The following is a 19,163-nucleotide window of genomic DNA, read 5'->3' on the forward strand; positions in this document are numbered from 1 at the left end:
TGTTTAAAGCTCAGATTTCTTAAGGGTATACTTACAGGAACATATTCTGTGATTATCTGTATTATATTTGGATTGTTTTTACATTATTGAATGTCAGTGCTTAGGATGTGTACTTGGAATGTTCGAGGTATCCATAATCCTATAAAACGGAGAAAGATACTTGCTTTTTTGAAAAAAGGAAATATAGAAATTGCTCTTTTACAAGAGACTCATTTAAATGACATAGAACATCTAAAATTACAACAGGGTGTTTTTGGGCAGATATACTTTTCTTCTTTTACATCTAGAAGTAGAGGTGTTGCTATTCTCATTAAACGTAATTTACCATTCAAAATTTTAAACAGTATTAAAGATAGGGATGGTCGCTATGTTATTATTGAAGGTGTGTTGCAAGGTAAAACTATTCTCATATTAAACATGTACTATCCTCCAGCTCATCCAGTTGACTTTATTACCAAAGTGTTTTTGGACTTGATTGCCAGGTCAGCAGATTTAACAGTTGTGGGAGGAGATTTCAATTGTGTATTGAATCCTCTTGTAGATAGACACCCACATAGCTCTGGATCTCTAACTGCTCAGGCGAGATCTCTTCAGAATATTTGTAAAGATCTTGGTTTTGTAGATGTCTGGAGAACTCTTCACCCTGTTGATAAGGAATATACATTTTTTTCTACCTCCTATAACTGTCAGTCAAGATTAGATTTTTTTTTTATGTCAAAAACAGATATGCATTTAGTTCGATCTTGTAATATAGAAAGTATTTTACTGTCAGATCATGCAAGTGTCACTATGGAGCTTCAATTTAGGAATACAGTGGACTGTTCTATACAGTGGAGACTTAATATTGCAACCCTTAGAGACAGCGCATTTTTAGTTTACTTTTCTTCTGAATTTAAATCCTTTCTATCTATTAATTCTTTATCCACAGATAATCCATCTTTATTATGGGAAACCCGTAAAGCGTATGCAAGGGGGCTAATTATTTCATATACCTCCTCTAAAAAATGTCAAAGAATGATTAATCAAAAGGCCTTAGAGAATCAGTTATTGGTTAAGGAAAAAATGTATAACAGATCTCCCTCAGCAGGTTTATTGAAAGAGTTACAGGCTGTTAGAGCAGCTCTTGACTGTCTCCTTACTGTGGACACAGAAAAGAAAATAAGATACTCAAAACAAAGATTTTATGAGCATGGAGACAAGCCTGGGAGATTTCTAGCATATATTGCAAAACATTGTGCAGCATCGCAATTTATCGCCTCCATTGTCGACTCAGATGATAATATCTTCCATGATAATAAGAATATTAATAACTTGTTTAGAGACTTTTATATGAATCTATATTCTTCTGAGAAAACAGCTGACCATCTCAAGAAAATGGTTGACTTCTTCTCTAAAATTAATCTCCCGACAATTTCAGTTACACAAAAATAATCCCTCAATGGCCCTGTTACTAGACAGGAGGTTATTAATGCTATTAATGCTCTAAAGAATGGTAAATCGCCAGGGCCAGATGGGTTTTGCGGAGAGTTTTTTAAGGAGTTTCAAGAGTTGCTTGTAGACCCATTGCTTAATATGTTTAATTATTCATTTGTTATTAAAGAATTACCAAAGACCCTTAGAGAAGCTAATATCTCACTTATATAAAAGCCCTGATTTATGTTCTTCTTACAGGCCAATTGCATTACTGAATGTGGACCGGAAATTGCTTTCTAAAATTTTATCAATGCATCTTAAAAAAATTCTGCCTACAATATTAGATGCCTTTTAAATGTCATATACGCCTTTAAAGGGAAATCCATTGATGGGTTAGTTCTGTCTTTGGATGCGGAGAAGGCGTTTGACCGTATTGAGTGGTCCTATCTTTTCTTTGTTTTGGAAAAATTTGGCCTAGGTGAAAATTTTGTGCAATGGATCAGAGTGCTGTACAGCTCTGCTGTATTGACGAATGGCTTTAGGTCAGATTTTTTTCCTATGTATAGAGGTACCAGACAGGGTTGCCCCTTGTAACCTCTTTTATTTGCGATAGCTATGGCGCCTTTAGCGGAAGCAATCAGATCAGCAACATCTGTTCCGGGTTTACAGATAGGACATATACATCATAAGATTGCACTTTATGCTGATGATGTATTGCTTTTTTTATCTGAGCCTGAGAGGTCAGTTCCCACTTTGATTGAGTTGATTAACTGGTTCAGTACCTTTTCTGGTTATAAAATTAATTTAGCTAAATCTGAAGCTATGCCGTTAGGATCTCTTATTTCTAAGCCTAATATTGTACCCTGTTTTCCTTTTAAGTGGTTGCCTCTAGGTTTCATCTATTTAGGTAGGTCGGATAGCACTTGTTAAGATGATTGTGTTACCCAAATTATTATATCCTATTCGAATGGTTCCTATACTATTCTCAAATAGAGTGTTAAAGGATCTGAATAGCTGGTTGACTTCCTTTATATGGAGTAAACGCAAGCCTAGGCCAAAAATTTCCGTACTCTATCTGCCAAGTTCTATGGGGGGGGTTGGATTTTCCGAATATTAAGATTTATCAGTTAAGTTCTCACTTGAAATACATTGCAGAGTGGATTAATAATGATTCTTCCTCAACTTGGTTAGATATTGAATCCTCATTTTCACAATTTCCTTTAAGAGCTCTTCTTTTTGTTAAGAGCTTTCAAAAAGTAAAAGAAATATATGACAATCCAGTTATAGTTAATACTCTAAAAGCTTGGAGATCAGTCTGTAGACTTGAAGGTAGATCTAAATTGACTTCTTTTTTACCCCAATATTAAACAATCCTGATTTCACTCCAGGAATTTTGGATGATGGTTTTAAATGCTGGTATAGTTTAGGACTTATTAGTCTTGGGGATATGTTTTTGGACAATAAGTTAAAGTCATTTGAGGAGTTAACTCAGAAGTATCAGTTGTTCAAACACAATTTTTTTCGTTTCCTCCAATTGAGACATTATATTACTAATAGCAAAACACTTGTTAGGAATTATGACATGTCTTCTATTGAGAAACTATTATTTGTATCATCTGGAAAAATGTCTCTGGGTAGGTTTTATGGTTCCATGTGTTCGATTTCTCCTGTTGATACACATAGAATCAAATGTAAATGGGAAGAAGAGTTAGATACTGATACTGATGATGAAACATTTGGATGACATTTGGTCTTATGCTAAGAAAATATCTGTTTGTACATGTACAAGAGAAATACAATTTAAAATCATACATAGACTCCATATCTCCCCTAACCGCAGGCATTTTTTTAACCCCTCTCTATCACCTATGTGTTTAAAGTGTAAAACTGAAATAGGCACTTTAACACATTGTCTGTGGTCATGTAACAGAATGCAAAGGTATTGGATTTTAGTGCTAGGGGAAATGGAAAAGATCTTTAATACTCAGTTGGATTTTGACCCAGTCTCACTGTTGCTGGGTATACCTAATGGATGCATTGTTTCATCTGCTAATAAGAAATTGTATAATATTCTATCCTTTGCTGCCAGAAAAAAAATATTTTACTTAATTGGATCAATGATAAACCTCCATCACTTAAAGGTTGGCATAAGATTATTTTTGAGTTGATTCCCCTGGAGCGTCTTACCTATGTACTACATCAAAAGACAGGCCAGTTTTATAAAGTTTGGACCCCGTATCTGGACTATTTGGATCCTCGTCTTCGCCCTATTATATTACAAGGAATATTGTAATTGTGTAACTCACTGGACATTGGACTTTCTTTGTCCTTTTCTTTATCATTATCTTTATGTTTTTATTTTATATATATATATATATATATATATATATATATATATATATATATATATATATATATACCTGTTATATTATGGTGTAGTCCTGTTTTAATTGAATCTCAGCTTCCCTTTTTTTTTTTCTTTTTTTTTTTTTTTGAGATGTTTTTCTTTTGGTGATGTCTTGTTATTTTGTATTATAATGAAAATCAATAAATATAATTATATATATATAAAAAAACAACTTAGTCTTGTCATCATTTTAGAAATTGTTTTTGTGTTCATTGAGATATTGTTTAAAATGTTACTTTTCAATAGGGGGTGTACATTTACGCTGAGTATTGTAGTTCATTGGAGATTAAAAAAAAATGTTTTAAATTATAACTTTAAGTACTGGAGGAATCATACATAAATGGTTTTCCATAAAAGGATTAGAATTTAAAGGATATAATTTGCTATGACATCATATATCTAGACCTTTAAAATATTCTCTTATGGAAACACATACAACTTCAAAAGGTCATGACATCATATGGAACTTCAAAAGGTCCTATTATGACATCATAAAGAACTTCTTATGACTTCAAAAAGGCCCTAATATTAGGCTTGTTCGAGATGTGTCAGCACAGACCAATTGGCGTATAATAATAATAATAATAATAATATAATAAACTTTATTTTCTATAGCGCTGTGACGAGCAGGGCGGGCGAGAGCCGTGAGGGAACGGCGCGAGGCCGGTGACGCGAGTGTTAATGATCTTCACCTGGGAGGCGCACCAGCCTTGAGTCTCTCATGGAGGAGCTCCGGGAGCATAAAAGGAGGAGCGACGACAGTGAAGGACGAAAGAGGACCTGGCCTGGATATTATTTTATGTTTTATTATGTTTGTGTGGCCGGCAGACGTCCGCGAGGGTCTGCCGGCATTACTTTCGTTTTGTATTTGTTTATTTTGGCATTAAAGTTTTGTTGAATGTTCGGCGGTTCCCGCCTCCTCCTTCCCGTATATACGAACTGTGTTACATTGGTGCCGAAACCCAGGAGGAAGGAGGGACATGCTGTCGGAGAGCCCTCGCTGCTGAGGGGGATCGCGGTGCTGCGGAGTTCGGGCAGTGCGGGAGTGTGAAGACCACTCGAGGCTGCCCGAGGCGGTGGTGCTGGAGCCTAGTGACAGGTGGGACGGAGAGCTCGAGGCCGTGCCACTGGGACAAGGTGGGGTGTCTGTCGTCCAAGAGGGATTGGAGGAGTCGTTGCCGTTCGCCGTGGGCCGGAGCCTGCTGCCGTCCACCATAAAGGGGAGGAGCAGGGAACGGGGGACTCGCTGCCGGTTGCCCTCAGTCGGAGGAGCCATCGCTGGCCGCCAGGAGGCGGTCGACGATCGGGCCGTCCACCGAGCGTCCAGTGTCATTGCATGTCACCGCAAGAAAGAGCCTCTCGGCAGGCTGAGGACCGAGCGGCAGTGTGTCTGGGAACCGGACCAAGAATTTTTTTTTTCTTTTTCCTCTCTCCCCTCTCTCGTTCTGTCGCTCTCCTTGCTTCCGTTTCCTTTCTCTCGTCTCGTCTGTCCTTACCCCCAGATGCTGCGGCCGCCGAGACAGGCCCCGGGGGGAGTAAGCGCAGTCGCGGGAGTACTCCCCGGCCTGCGAGGGGCGATGGGGGTATGTGACGAGCAGGGCGGGTGAGAGCCGTGAGGGAACGGCGCGAGGCCGGTGACGCGAGTGTTAATGATCTTCACCTGGGAGGCGCACTGGCCTTCAGTCTCTCACGGAGGAGCTCCAGGAGCATAAGAGGAGGAGCGACGACAGTGAAGGATGAGAGAGGACCAGGCCTGGATGTTATTTTATGTTTTATTATGTTTGTGTGGCTGGCAGACGTCCACGAGGGTCTGCCGGCATTACTTTCGTTTTGTATTTGTTTATTTTGGTATTACATTTTTGTTGAATGTTCGGCGGTTCCCGCCTCCTTCTTCCCATATATACGAACTGTGTTACAAGCGCCTTTAAAAGTAGCATCTCAAAGCACTTCACAGAAGGAAAAAAGCCTACAATTGTACAAACATTACTTTAAAATAAGTGATATATATATAAAACCCACACCAAATAAAAACATACTATCAAAAACAAGTACATTAAAAAATTCAATTTCAATATTATCAAGTAAAAGCTACCCTAAAGAAATAAGCTTTAAGGGAGGATATAAAAACACTAAGGGATTCTGCTTGCCTAATCCGAGCAGGAATTCCAAAGTCTTGGAGCGACTGAAGAAAATGCGCTATCACCCATAGATTTTAAACGGGTATGTGGGATGATTAAAAGGCCAGTTTCTGAAGAGCGTAATGAACATAATCAATAATGAACGTCAATGTATCAGTCGTATACTCTCCAAACGCTCTTGCGGTACTTTGATGTCATCAAGTCAAGTCAAGCTGTATTTAGACTAATATCTCATCTCCTCTCCTCCTCGGACACTGTAGTAACAATTATAACATAATGGAACTTTGAAAGGACATTTTATGACATAATATGGAACTTTAAAAGATGATTTCATGATATTTTATTAAAATTCAAATTGTTAAAGTCTGACATCATATGGAACTTCAAAAGGTCATATTAAGACATATGTTGCTTTTCAACAGTTTCTCTCAAGATATATAGACTTGGGTTAATAAGTTAAATAGTGTGTCATAGAACTTCTATCTACCAAAACTCTTCTCATCAATCCTCTAAAGAAAGACAGAAGAGGAAGGTAAACTTTAAAAGTAACCAAGTGTAGTTTCTGCAAGACAAATAAAATGTCTGAAAACACACCTCTTCCCTGCTAGCTCACCTACCCTATTATTTCCCATTACTGTCAGTGCAGTAAAGAAGATGGATGAGTCCATTTTTAGCTCAGGGAGGTAATGCCAGCCCCTGACACAGCTGAACACTGAAGCTTTAAATTTATATATTCAGGGGGGCTCATCATTTCCATCAGTATAAACTCACCCTGCATTAAAATGATTCAGACCTTCACACACAAACACACACACACACACGCACACACACACACACACACACACACACACACACACACACACACACACACACAGAACAAATATCTGCTGCAAAACAACTGATTTATGTTCAATAGCTTTTTTATTCTCTCTGAAAATTGCACTTTGAGATGCACAGTCACAATGCAAACAAACTACAGCTATTTGTCAAACACACAACACATTTGCCAACTCGTTTAGAACAACAGACATTTCAATTCCATTCACACCAGAAGAAAGGAGGGGTTTGTGGGTGAGCTGAGAATGATTCCTGGTTCCTGGGGCTCAGACCGAGGAGGACCCCGTGCAATAAACAGTACAAGGGGCACAGAAACCAGAGATTTCTTGCACATTATAAATACCATATTACTATAAAGATTGCACAGCTAATATTACTCAAAAGTCTAAACAGTTATATCGAAGCCAGGCACCAGAATATCAAAAAAATGCGGACTTTGTAACTTTGTTTACATTTTCCTGTGAAAATGCACCTATTTTCACAATTCCATTTGGTGCAGAAAACATTTATAGCAGATTTTATGGGTATAAAACAGTAAACAATAGCTGAGATTTCACCATGTTTCTCTTTGATTGCAAAATATGACTGAAATATATTATACCATGACAGACAGCTTTTTCAACTAGATTGGTGGTCTTTCAAAAAGCACATTAAGCAAGATATTAGGAAGATACATGCCATGTTTGCCTCTCTGTAGTAAAATTGTGGCATAATTATAGTTTATTTTACAGCTAAAGACAGATTGCTGAAATATTTTTCACACAGCACAATCTACTGCTGCTCTCTTTGGTTGAGGTGGCAAGTAGTGGTGAGGTGTACTGATTCCCCTTTGTAATAAATATATTCCATTATAGAAATAGTCAAATTTCACTCTATTCTATAGACTATTTTGTAAGTTATTAGAAAGTCACAGCAGACGTATTATTACCATACCCCTAACATTCAGTGTGCTTTTTCCACTTGTGTTTTAAGGTTGTCAGTAGCTGTACTACAGATGAGGCATAGTAACACCTGTCTTCTTGCCTGTAAAATAGGATTGTTGGCTTCACGTCAGGACTTCTGCACCAATAATTATGTTCCTTTGCTTGTATGCTGTTTGATAATTCCAAAGTCTGACAGAAGGTTGGGGGTGGTCTGCATTCTACATTACATAATGAACAGTTCAAAAGAGTTTTAAACAATGTTTCTTTATTCATGAATGCTTGATTACAAGTTAGTCAAAACCATATTTAGATGCACATTTGGATTGGCATTTGCACACATTTTAAACTCTATTGGAGTTAGACAACACGTGTCAGGACCCACTCATTGTCGTAATCATACCTTAGATCTAATACTGTCGCATGGAATTGATATTGATGCTGTTGAAATTCTACAGCAGAGCGATGATATATCAGATCATTATTTAGTCTTGTGTATAATACAATTAGCCAAGGCTACAAAACCACCACCCAGCCATAAATATGGTAGAACCATCACTTCTACCACTAAAGATTGCTTTATAAATAATCTCCCCGAGCAGTTTCATCGCCTTAGTATACCTGACAACTTAGAAGAACTCGATGCTGCAACAGAAACTATTGGCTCTCTCTTTTCCAGCACATTAGATGCAGTCGCTCCTTTACGTCTAAAGAAGATTAAGGAAAATAATCCAACGCCGTGGTATGATGAGCACACTCGGGCTCTAAAACGAGCTGTGAGAAAAGCTGAACGTAGTTGGAAGAAAACAAAACTAGAAGTTTTTCGCCTTTCGTGGAAAGAAAAAATGATTGAGTACAGAACGGCTATAAGAAATGCTAGATCTACTTATTTTTCAAATCTCTTAATAGAAAACAAACATAATCCTAGGTATTTATTTGACACAGTGGCTAAATTAACTAGAAACAGAGATTCAACTGCTGACGTTTCCAAAGAGCACAGCAGTAATGACTTTATGAACTTCTTTACTTGCAAGATTGACAATATTAGAGAGAAAATTATGAACATGCAACCGTCTACAGTTTCGCTTCAGACAGTGCACTGTAGTGTCCCTGGGGTAAAACTAGAATCATTCGCCGCTATAGGAGAGGAAGAATTATCTAAACTTATCAAATCATCAAAATCAACAACATGTATGTTAGACCCAATGCCGACTAAACTACTGAAAGAAATGCTTCCAGAGGTCATAGGTCCACTTCTTGATATAATTAATTCATCTTTAACACTAGGATACGTGCCAAAAACTTTTAAGCAGGCTATTATTAAACCTCTTATTAAAAAACCTCAACTAGATCCGAGAGATTTAGTAAATTACAGGCCAATCTCGAATCTACCTTTTCTGTCAAAGATACTAGAAAAGGCAGTTTCAACACAGCTGTGCTCCTTTTTAGAAAGAAATGGATTCTGCGAGGATTTCCAGTCAGGATTTAGACCATACCATAGTACTGAGACTGCTCTCGTTAGAGTTACAAACGATCTACTCTTATCATCCGATCGTGGCTGTATTTCTCTATTAGTGTTATTAGATCTCAGTGCTGCTTTTGACACTATCGATCACAACATTCTTTTAAAAAGACTTGAAAACTATATTGGCATTAGTGGAATTGCTTTGGCATGGTTCAAATCTTACTTATCTGACCGTTATCAGTCTGTAGTATTTAATGAAGAGATGTCGTATCGATCACAAGTTCAATATGGAGTACCACAAGGCTCAGTACTAGGACCGTTGCTTTTCACTCTGTACATGCTGCCCTTAGGAGAGATAATTAGGAAGCATGGTGTTAGTTTTCACTGCTACGCTGACGATACTCAGCTCTATATTTCCTCGCGCCCTGACGAAACCTACAAATTCACAAAACTAACAGAATGCATAGCTGACATTAAAAACTGGATGACAAGAAATTTCTTATTATTAAATTCAGAAAAAACTGATATCCTAATCTTTGGACCAAAAACTTCCTCACGAAAAAACCTTGAATACTCTCTAACACTTGACGGGTGCTCCATTAAACCTTCGTCCTCAGTTAGGAACCTGGGTGTGCTCTTCGATACCAATCTTTCATTTGAAAGTCATGTTTCTAGTATCTGTAAAACCGCCTTCTTCCATCTAAAAAATATATCTAAATTACGACATATGCTCTCAATGACAAATTCGGAACAGTTGGTTCATGCATTCATGACCTCAAGACTAGATTACTGTAACGCTCTACTGGGTGGTTGTTCTGCTCGGCTTTTAAACAGACTACAGTTGGTCCAAAATGCGGCAGCTAGAGTTCTTACTAGAACCAGAAAGTATGACCATATTAGCCCAGTTCTGTCAACATTACATTGGCTCCCTATTAAACATCGTATAGATTTTAAAATCTTGCTACTTACTTATAAAGCTCTAAATGGTTTAGCTCCCCAATATCTAAGCGAGCTCTTGGTGCATTATAGTCCTTCACGTCTATTGCGATCTCAGAATTCAGGCCAGTTGATAATATCCAGAATATCAAAATCAACTGAAGGCGGCAGATCCTTTTCCTATTTAGAACCTAAAATCTGGAACAATCTTCCTAGCATTGTTCGGGAAGCAGACACACTCTGTCAGTTTAAATCTAGACTAAAAACACATCTCTTTGCTCTTGCATACACATAACACATTATCAATACATTGACATTTTTCAAATCCGTTAAAGGATTGTTACGCTGCAATAATTAGGTCGGCCGGAACCGAGAACATTTCCTATAACACTAGGTATACCTGTACATCAGAATAAGAATGGCATCTACGCTAATATCAGTCTCTTTGCTTATCCTGAGGTTTGCCGGGTGCTGGATCCAGGCCGTATCCAGATCAGATGGAGAACCTGTGTCTGGACCTGACTACAACGTAGCCCAGGAGACAATGGGCCTACAGATCCAGTTCTGGCTGCATCTATAATTCAGATTTTTAATCTCTGTATCCGTTTACAGATATTTATATATAATCTATTTTTAATCTCTATAATAAAAATGTATAATTCAGATTTTGATCTCCATATCCATTTACATATATTATATATATCTTCCAAGGGTTTTTTTTCCCTCCTAGGACTTTTTTCCCAGTGTTAGCATGCTGGGTTTTTCTCCTAGGGGTTTTTTTCCACCCCTGGGAGTCAGCCGACATTGGCTTAATGTAGCACCATCTTGTATATGTTACATATTACCACGCTTGCTTGTACAGCTTATTTATAACCACTTCTCTTTTTTCTGTGCTTCTAACATGTAAAGCTGCTTTGAAACAATTACCAATTGTAAAAAGCGCTATATAAATAAATTTGACTTGACTTGACTTGACAAACTGAAGTTATGCAATCAACTGAAGGGTCTACATTAGGATCATTATAAGACAAAACTGAGGTACATCACATTATATACATAAACTGATCAGCCACAACATTAAAGGGCACCTATTATGCCCCTTTTTACAAGATGTAATATTGGTCTTGGTTGTCCCCAGAATGTATTTGTGAAGTTTCAGCACAAAATACCCCACAGTTAATTTATTATAACCATTTGAAAATGTCATTTTTGGGGCCTGTTTTAAAAAGAGCTGTTTTGGTGTATACCACCTTAAATATAAATGAGCTGCATATCCCCGCCCTGCCTTTGGATGAGGGCGTAACTTGCATACCTATGGCAATAAACAGTCGATAGAAGCAGAATGGCTGAGAGTGAGAGACCCGCTGTTTTGTATGGCATTCAGCCGTACATGTTTGAACCGGAATCAGACCCAGATGATGAAGAGACTCCGGCAGAAGAAACACAATTGAGAATGGAGCAGGACGTCTCTGAATGGTTATTTGATACATTTATGTACTTATAGAGTTTTAATCGCGTCCCCTTTGCAATTATGGATGTGCAACACACACACACACACACACACACACACTGTGATAACGTTCGCGCAATTTTTTGAAACTACAAACACAAATACTGTGATAACGTTTTCTAAGTACAAACGAAATTATATTTATGCGAGGGAACGGTTGCGTCATGTTGACATTACTTGTCGTACAGGTGCTTATGTGGCAAATGTGAGAAGATGGCTACAGAACCAGAAAATATATGCTGCAGGGAGATAGAACAGGTATTAATTTATTTACATTTGTAATTGTTGCAAAAAATAATACGTGACATAAAACTGTCTGACGCTATTTGTTGTATCAAAGGTTACAAGACGGATGAAACAACTTCAAGTCACTCCATCATGTATGGTAGACCATCCCGGAAAACATACACAGTTTTTAATACAATATCTTTAAAAAATATATATATATACGTGTGGATACACACTATACAAACAAGGTTTGAATTATATACACAGACATTCTACGACGACAACAACAACTTTAGACGCATTTGTTATTGAACTGGCTGACATCGACTGAAATGACTATTTGCTCAAAAAACATTAAATACACTTACTTCCTCTGGAGGTGACGTTGGATCGCGAACAGTAGGCAACGATCCACACTTGAGGATTAACTTTGAAGCAAGACCTGCTTTGAATTGACCCTCGTTCTCAAAACAGTCAGTCAAAAAATGATTCGCGCAAACATAAACGTATTTTGGAATTTTGAGTGGCGCCTTTCCTTCGTAAATAAAATCCATCCACTGCGTTTTCAGTGGCTCTGATGTCGGAAGTAAGTGAAAACTACTATGTTCATTATTACATCCCACAACAGAACACTTATGTTTCTTAGGAGACATTACCGGCTGTCGTTGAAACAATGGAGGATGGTTGACCGATCACCGAGGGCGGGGTCTATGCCAAAACCAGATTGTCAATCAAACCACGTGGGTGGGGCTTAGCGCAATTCTACGTCACAGTGAGAGCAATCTTAGAACAGGGCGTTCTGAGACAGTGCTTATGAATTATTGAGATTGTAAAAAAACCACTGGGTGGATTTTTCTCATTCTAGGGTGGTTTTGCTCACACACTGCCAACACACATTTATGGTCAAACACCATGTAAAAGTGAATTTTGCATAATAGGTGCCCTTTAAAATAACCTGCCTAATATTGTGTAGGTCCCCCTTGTACTGCCAAAATATCTCATATGTCATATATGTCATATATCTCTTATGTCAAGGCATAAGACCTCTGAACTTGTCCTGTGATTTCTGGCACCAAGACATTAGTAGCAATTCCTTTAAGTCCAGCAAGTTGCATGGTGGGACATCCATGGATCATATTTGTTGGTCTAGCACATCCCATAGATACTCATAGACAGCAAGGCAACACCTTCAAACTCTTTGTCATATTCCTCAAACTATACCTGAACAATTTTTCACACTCCAAAAGTGACCATTTTAATATTATTGAATATTATTGTATTGATAATGTAATCCACATGCTGCTTATTAATTTGGGTTTAAAGTGTAAATAACTATTACTTTTGTGTTCTGTGATATTTCATCTGCTTGGGGGAGGCTTATGTTAGACCTTGGGTTATCACAATGCACTAAACAGGCTTATAAAATATATAAAAAGAGAAATGCCTTAATTGCAGTTAAAACATCCGGAAGTCTTTGCTGAAAGGCAGAAGTTACATTTAATATTGAGAGCATGAAGAATGCAGCTCAATTTAATTTATTATATAAATGTTTTCTTAGGTTAATGTCCAAAGCTGTATGACGAGCGGAAACCACTAGAGTTTGCAAGCCAGCCCACTTGAAGTATTATTCTGTCAGTGTGTCTGAGTTTGTGTTATTCTGTGGTAAATCTGCACCACAAGAATGTTGCAATGTATAGAATGTTAAGCTCACTCAGCATGACAGAATGTCACTTCAGTTAGTAAAACATCTGTGTTAATAAATGTTTTTTATATAATCTCATGAAGAAACATGGATGAAATGTTCAGCAAGTGATAATTTGACTAAGGCTTATGAATATGTTCTTCAAAGTCACTCAAAAGGGTAAATTATGATTTATGGTGCAAATTTATAGCATACAAATCAAATGATGATGAATCTATTTTTACCAGCTACTGCATTTAAGCAAATCAGGATTCATTTCCCAGACAAATTTAAAACTCATGTCTTTAATGACTTTTATGCATTGTTAATCATTTTTCTTCATTTAAAATCACTTGTCATACCAGCACAAAAACTAATGGCTGTTTGGGGAAAGCAGTCTCTTTGTTCAGAATCAGAAACTAAAATTCAAGAATTTAAATGAAACAGAGCTGCTTCCTTTCATTCTCTGCAGTCAGCAGATCCATCAGGCAGATGACTATGCAGAAAGTGCTGAGCATATTCTCAATGTTTAATCGCTTCTGTCAAAACTCAAACGCCCTCCTGTGAGGGATGAGATGTCAACTAGTGTGCATTTATACTGCAACTCATTGGGATGTTTTCCTTCTCTGTCTTTAAATGCATGCTATCATTTTTCTTTTAAGATAAATAGACAAGAAGATTTCTCTTGGCAGATGATTAAATAGATTAAAAAAATCCAATCCATTTACATTACAATGTATAAAGATTACAATCACAGAGACCTGAGGGTTTGCTCTTTTTACTTGGAGCAGTAAGTAATTGCCTAGACATCCATAACGCAATAGAAATTACTTAGAAACTGCCTAGAAACCTAAACCCTAGCAACCACATAGCAACATCTTCGCAATCACTTACTTGTCTTAATGGAATTGGGGTTCTAAAAAATGTTAAACTCAATCAACAGAATTTGTGTCAATGTTGATTACCACAAACAACATTTCAACTTGCCCTTCATTAAGCAATGTTTCACACTACAATCACAATAAAAGTTTTTTAACATTCAGTTCCATTGTAAATGGCTCACCACAACCCAGATTTTTTATTTTCTTTCTCTTTTTTTTTTAATAAATAAAGTGGAAATTAATTTTGAGGCAATCATCATTATGCCATAAGTGCTTGTATTGAACCCAAAATATTTCTTTAAAGAAATGTAAATATATAATATTGCACATCATCTAATTCTCTATAGTGTCCATGACTAAAATAATAGTCCATCTCAAGTTACAAGAACAATTAGCTTTACAGTATATAAGAGAGGTTTCTAAAACATACTACAGTCAAAGTGTGTGTGAGAGAGAGAGAGAGAGAGAGAAAGAGAAGGGGGGGGGGGGGGGGGGGCGGTTGAGAGAGAGAAAGGGGGGGGGGGAGAGAGAGAGAGAGAGAGAGAGAGAGAGAGAAAGCAAGGTTTTTTTTTTAGAAGTAAATCTGAAATTCTGGAAGCTGCCAAACTAGTTTCCTGGCTGTCTCTTCAACCCAGGGACTGGATGTTTGCCTTTGCCATACCATGTCCTCTATGGGTCTGAGATTTAACTTAATGTGTGTCTGTAAGTGTGCATATGTCCATGTGTCTTGTTTATTTAACAGCTTTGTAGTTCTTTTATCTGTATGGGATATTGTGTAAACCCTTTGAACATGCCTTTTCTCATATAAGGACACAGTAACTTCAAAGCATCCTCGCTATGTTCCTCAGAGGCTGGAATGTGATTATTATGTGACCACAGAAAGAAGGTTTTTCCCCAAACAACCCCACAAATCCTCTATCTCTTTAAAAACTTTTGGAACAAAAGTTCACCTATTTTACTTTTCAGTTACAACAAACTTTCTCTGTATTCTTGGTCTAGATATATTGTAACCAATCTATTTGCTAGTGTGTATATTTGTCTATGTCTTATAAGAATGTGTGTTTTCTGTGGTTCAAGCTTTTGGGTTTCTTTTCTTCTAACTGCTTGAATATGTCCGAGGTTTCTTTGCTATGTAGACAACTGCGGATGTGTGTGTATGTGTGTGCGTGTGGTTGGCATGGTCTTTTCTCTCTCATCTCCATCTGGTCTACATTAGGAATGGGAGTATAAAACTATTGCGCTAAGAGAGGGAGCTCCACAGAGCCAACGGTCTCTTAACACACTAACACGCTCTTGCAGCTATGGCCACAATGCTGTGGGTCTGTCTGCTTTGTCTTCAGGGTTGTCTGCTTACACATGCTCTGGACTGCATGGGCAGAAGTGTGGATTGCGCCGGCACACAGGTTACAGAGGTCAAGGTAAGGTTTGGTTTGAGATCTTGCATGGCTGGAGAATGCAAAACGCTCCATTTGGGAAGTAAAAGCATCATAAGTACTTTTCATCACAGTTTGCATATAGTGTTTTTTTCACCTGAGCTACAACTGTTTAGCGGTACTTGTACAGTTGGATTTACTTGCGTAATCACATAATTATAACACATTATTTACATAGTAACAGCACATTAATTACACATTACATCAAAATACATCTGTGTTCAAGTTTATTTCAGGCAAATCACTGAACTCACTATAAGAAACAAGACTCAATTTGTAGTTTGTGGTCTAAACTGGACTACAGTAAAAGCCTTGGAATGCTAAACCACAAGTTTCCATTCCAGCTTGGTTTTGCGTCACAATGGCAAAGCAAGAGAATAGGGCAATTATACTGGCCATGAGGCATTATGAGTATTTTTAGATATTAAAGGAGGCAGTAAAGACACTGACCAGATGTGTTTGAAGGGTCAGAACCACAGAGACAGATGTCATTTCACTCTTTGCTACTGTGGAGTCTGAAGAGCTGTGACTCAATAGTCTGTCATCCCAAAATACCCTGAAAATAACAAACGTCTCCAACTTTCCATGGCATTTCAACGTGCCAGAGTGCTACTTGACTTTCCACTTACTAAGTTTTCCATTTCCTCTGTCTCATGTCCAGAGTTAACATACAGACATGAATTCACACCTGTGTGTGAACTATCACACAAACACACATGTACACTCTAAGATTGCACTTCAGTTTCAATTTGGTAGGTTCAGACACATTTTCATAGTTCAACAGTAATTGGAAAACAATCATTTCTTTTTCTTGGCTTTCTGAAACAGTAATTTCTAGTGAACTATGTGCTGATCTCTGCTAGATGTGGTTGGTTAATAATGAAAGAAACATCGTAAACGCTGTGCTTCTTTCATATATAAATGAATTATAGTTTAAATGAATGCAGTACATTTTAAGATATTGAGGCAGAAAGGGAGGAATGAAATGGAGGAAAAGTGTGCTGGGAGAGTTTATTATTATTTATTTTAGTAACTTCAAAGAAATTTTGAAATTGAGAACAAATAAATCATTTAATAAAACTAAATAGTGGCTTGGTCGTGAAGACAAAGCATATACAGTATAATGGTATAAGTGCACTGAGAAGCAATATGTCGTATAGTGGGCAACTATCAGAGCTTTGATCAATATTTATTTAGTAATATACAGACTCAAGAGAAAGAAAATTAAATAGACTAACTGTCTAGCTCAAACGGTCACTATTGTGGATTGTTTTCTAAACAAACAATCTCCAAAGACTGCCATCTTTACAAAACCAACTGTGGAGGCCAGATAAACAATAGCTTGGATCAATAAGTTGCTGTTAAAATAATTCATATCCCAATAATAATCCTCTTTCATGTCCTTTCATAGACTGAAGAAGAGCCCTTCTCTTCTCTGGTGAGTCTGTGGCATTTTTACAGTTTAAAAGTTTGGGGTCAGTAAAATTTTTTATGTTTTTGAAAAGTCTCTCATGTTCACCAAGGCTTCATTTATTTAATCAAAAACAATAAAAATTGTAATATTGTGAAAATGTATTACAATTAAAACAACTAAAAATTTTTACTATTCTAATATATTTTAAAATGTAATTTATTCCTGTGATGGCAAAGCTTTCAATAGTCATTACTCCAGTCTTTAGTGTCACTTGATCGTTCAGAAACCATTGTAATATGCTGATTTTGTGCTCAAGAAATTTCATTTAATTTACTAAATTTAATATTATCAATGTTAAAAACATTTTGTGCTCCTTAATATTTTTATGAAAACCATGATAAAATTTTATTTGTTTGTTTGATGAATAGAAATAGAAAGAACATAATTTTCTGATCGTAAGAATTTTCAGAATTTTCTGTTCATAAGGCAAATTTTCGCCAAAATCTATTCTCTGTTCGCAGGTGAGGATGCGAAGACAAGCTCAACTCACTCAACGCCCTGGATCTTACTCAGTCAAAGGATCTCCTAACACACTCATCCAGGTGAGAAACACATTTTGTACACTGGGCAGAAAACAAGAGAGAATAAATGTTCATATACGTTCTGTGCTTTAGACCGACAGGTCGAGGCGACATTTGAATGCTAGTAAGAAGAAGCCCCACAGGTCTCGTATCGGCTCTTACTCACTTCTTTCCCACAACCACGCAAATAACCCACTACAGGTGCATATCCATGACAGCCACAATAAAATTTTAAATCACAAAAGATCAAAGTAATGATATACCCAAATTAGACTAAAAAGATCAATAATAATGCAATTTATCAAAATGGTACAATGGTATTATCATCTACTACCATTGTATCTTGGTACTGTACAGATGTTAAATATGTGGCCACTTCAAAAGGCTGAAAAAATAATTCTTTCACTCTGTGGATCTCTGCTATAGGTAGTAAGTGTTCATAGACACTTTGAGGATGTGTCCCATTCAAAAGGGGCTGCATTAAAGGTGAGTTCTCTAAAATATACACACATTTCTAACAATTCAGTGTCAAAGGGTCTAAGTACAGCTCTATCTCTATTTTAGTCTGTGAAGAAGAGGTCTAGAAGAAGCGCACCCAAGAGAAAGAAGAATGTGAGGAATAATACATGCTCATGAGAACTTCTTTGAAGCACCAGACCCACACTTACTTCTGCTGGACTTCCTGTTGACTTTCTAACTCATTTAAATCTGAGATGATGTACTTAAAGAGCATAGACTCTGTTGTGCAGATAATGTGATCACTATTAATGACAATAATTAGATGGTCCCAGAATTAAACACAAAAAATACTTTAATATGAACATATATGCAGCATACTAAGCTTCAAAACCTGCATAATACTCATTTAAAAAAAAAAAAAAAAAAAAAAAAGGTTTATAGTTTAATTATCTTTTTCTAATATGATTCAGAACAATGCTGTACTAAGTTATATAAGTCTATATACACTGCTTTAACAGATATATCTAAAAATCTTTTGTAGATTCCTGATTAAATAACCTTTCTTCAATTTTGATGGTCTGAACTACTTTACATAAAACTGATTATTTCATACTTTAAAGATTTAAATTAATATTTGGAGAAAAAAATATTAAAATAGCATTTAATCGTTAAACATTTTACAATGTTTAATATTTAAAAATGTCAGTTCACTGACCGTCTGATGCATATTGCACATACTGGAAAGCACTTTCTCAATCTGGCAAGCTCTAATCTGATTGGCTGGTTTTGCCTTCTGGGAGTAATGGTACACAGCTTATTTTATTATAGCTTTAGATGCTGATCAAAGAATGATTTCCTAC

General features: G+C 36.9%; 1 protein-coding gene across 1 annotated transcript; it reads left to right on the forward strand.

Moving 5' to 3' along the window:
- The first annotated feature begins 15,657 nt into the window (after nucleotides 1-15,657).
- Nucleotides 15,658-18,871, forward strand: si:dkey-12l12.1. The gene is made up of 6 exons (XM_048153190.1): nucleotides 15,658-15,834; nucleotides 17,261-17,287; nucleotides 17,785-17,865; nucleotides 17,938-18,045; nucleotides 18,271-18,330; nucleotides 18,409-18,871. The coding sequence occupies exons 1-6, from the start codon at nucleotides 15,718-15,720 to the stop codon at nucleotides 18,478-18,480; spliced, it is 465 nt and encodes a 154-aa protein (XP_048009147.1). The 5' UTR covers nucleotides 15,658-15,717; the 3' UTR covers nucleotides 18,481-18,871.
- Nucleotides 18,872-19,163: the final 292 nt, after the last annotated feature.

This window comes from Megalobrama amblycephala, linkage group LG13, assembly GCF_018812025.1.
Source record: "Megalobrama amblycephala isolate DHTTF-2021 linkage group LG13, ASM1881202v1, whole genome shotgun sequence".
In the NCBI taxonomy this organism is placed as follows: domain Eukaryota; kingdom Metazoa; phylum Chordata; class Actinopteri; order Cypriniformes; family Xenocyprididae; genus Megalobrama; species Megalobrama amblycephala.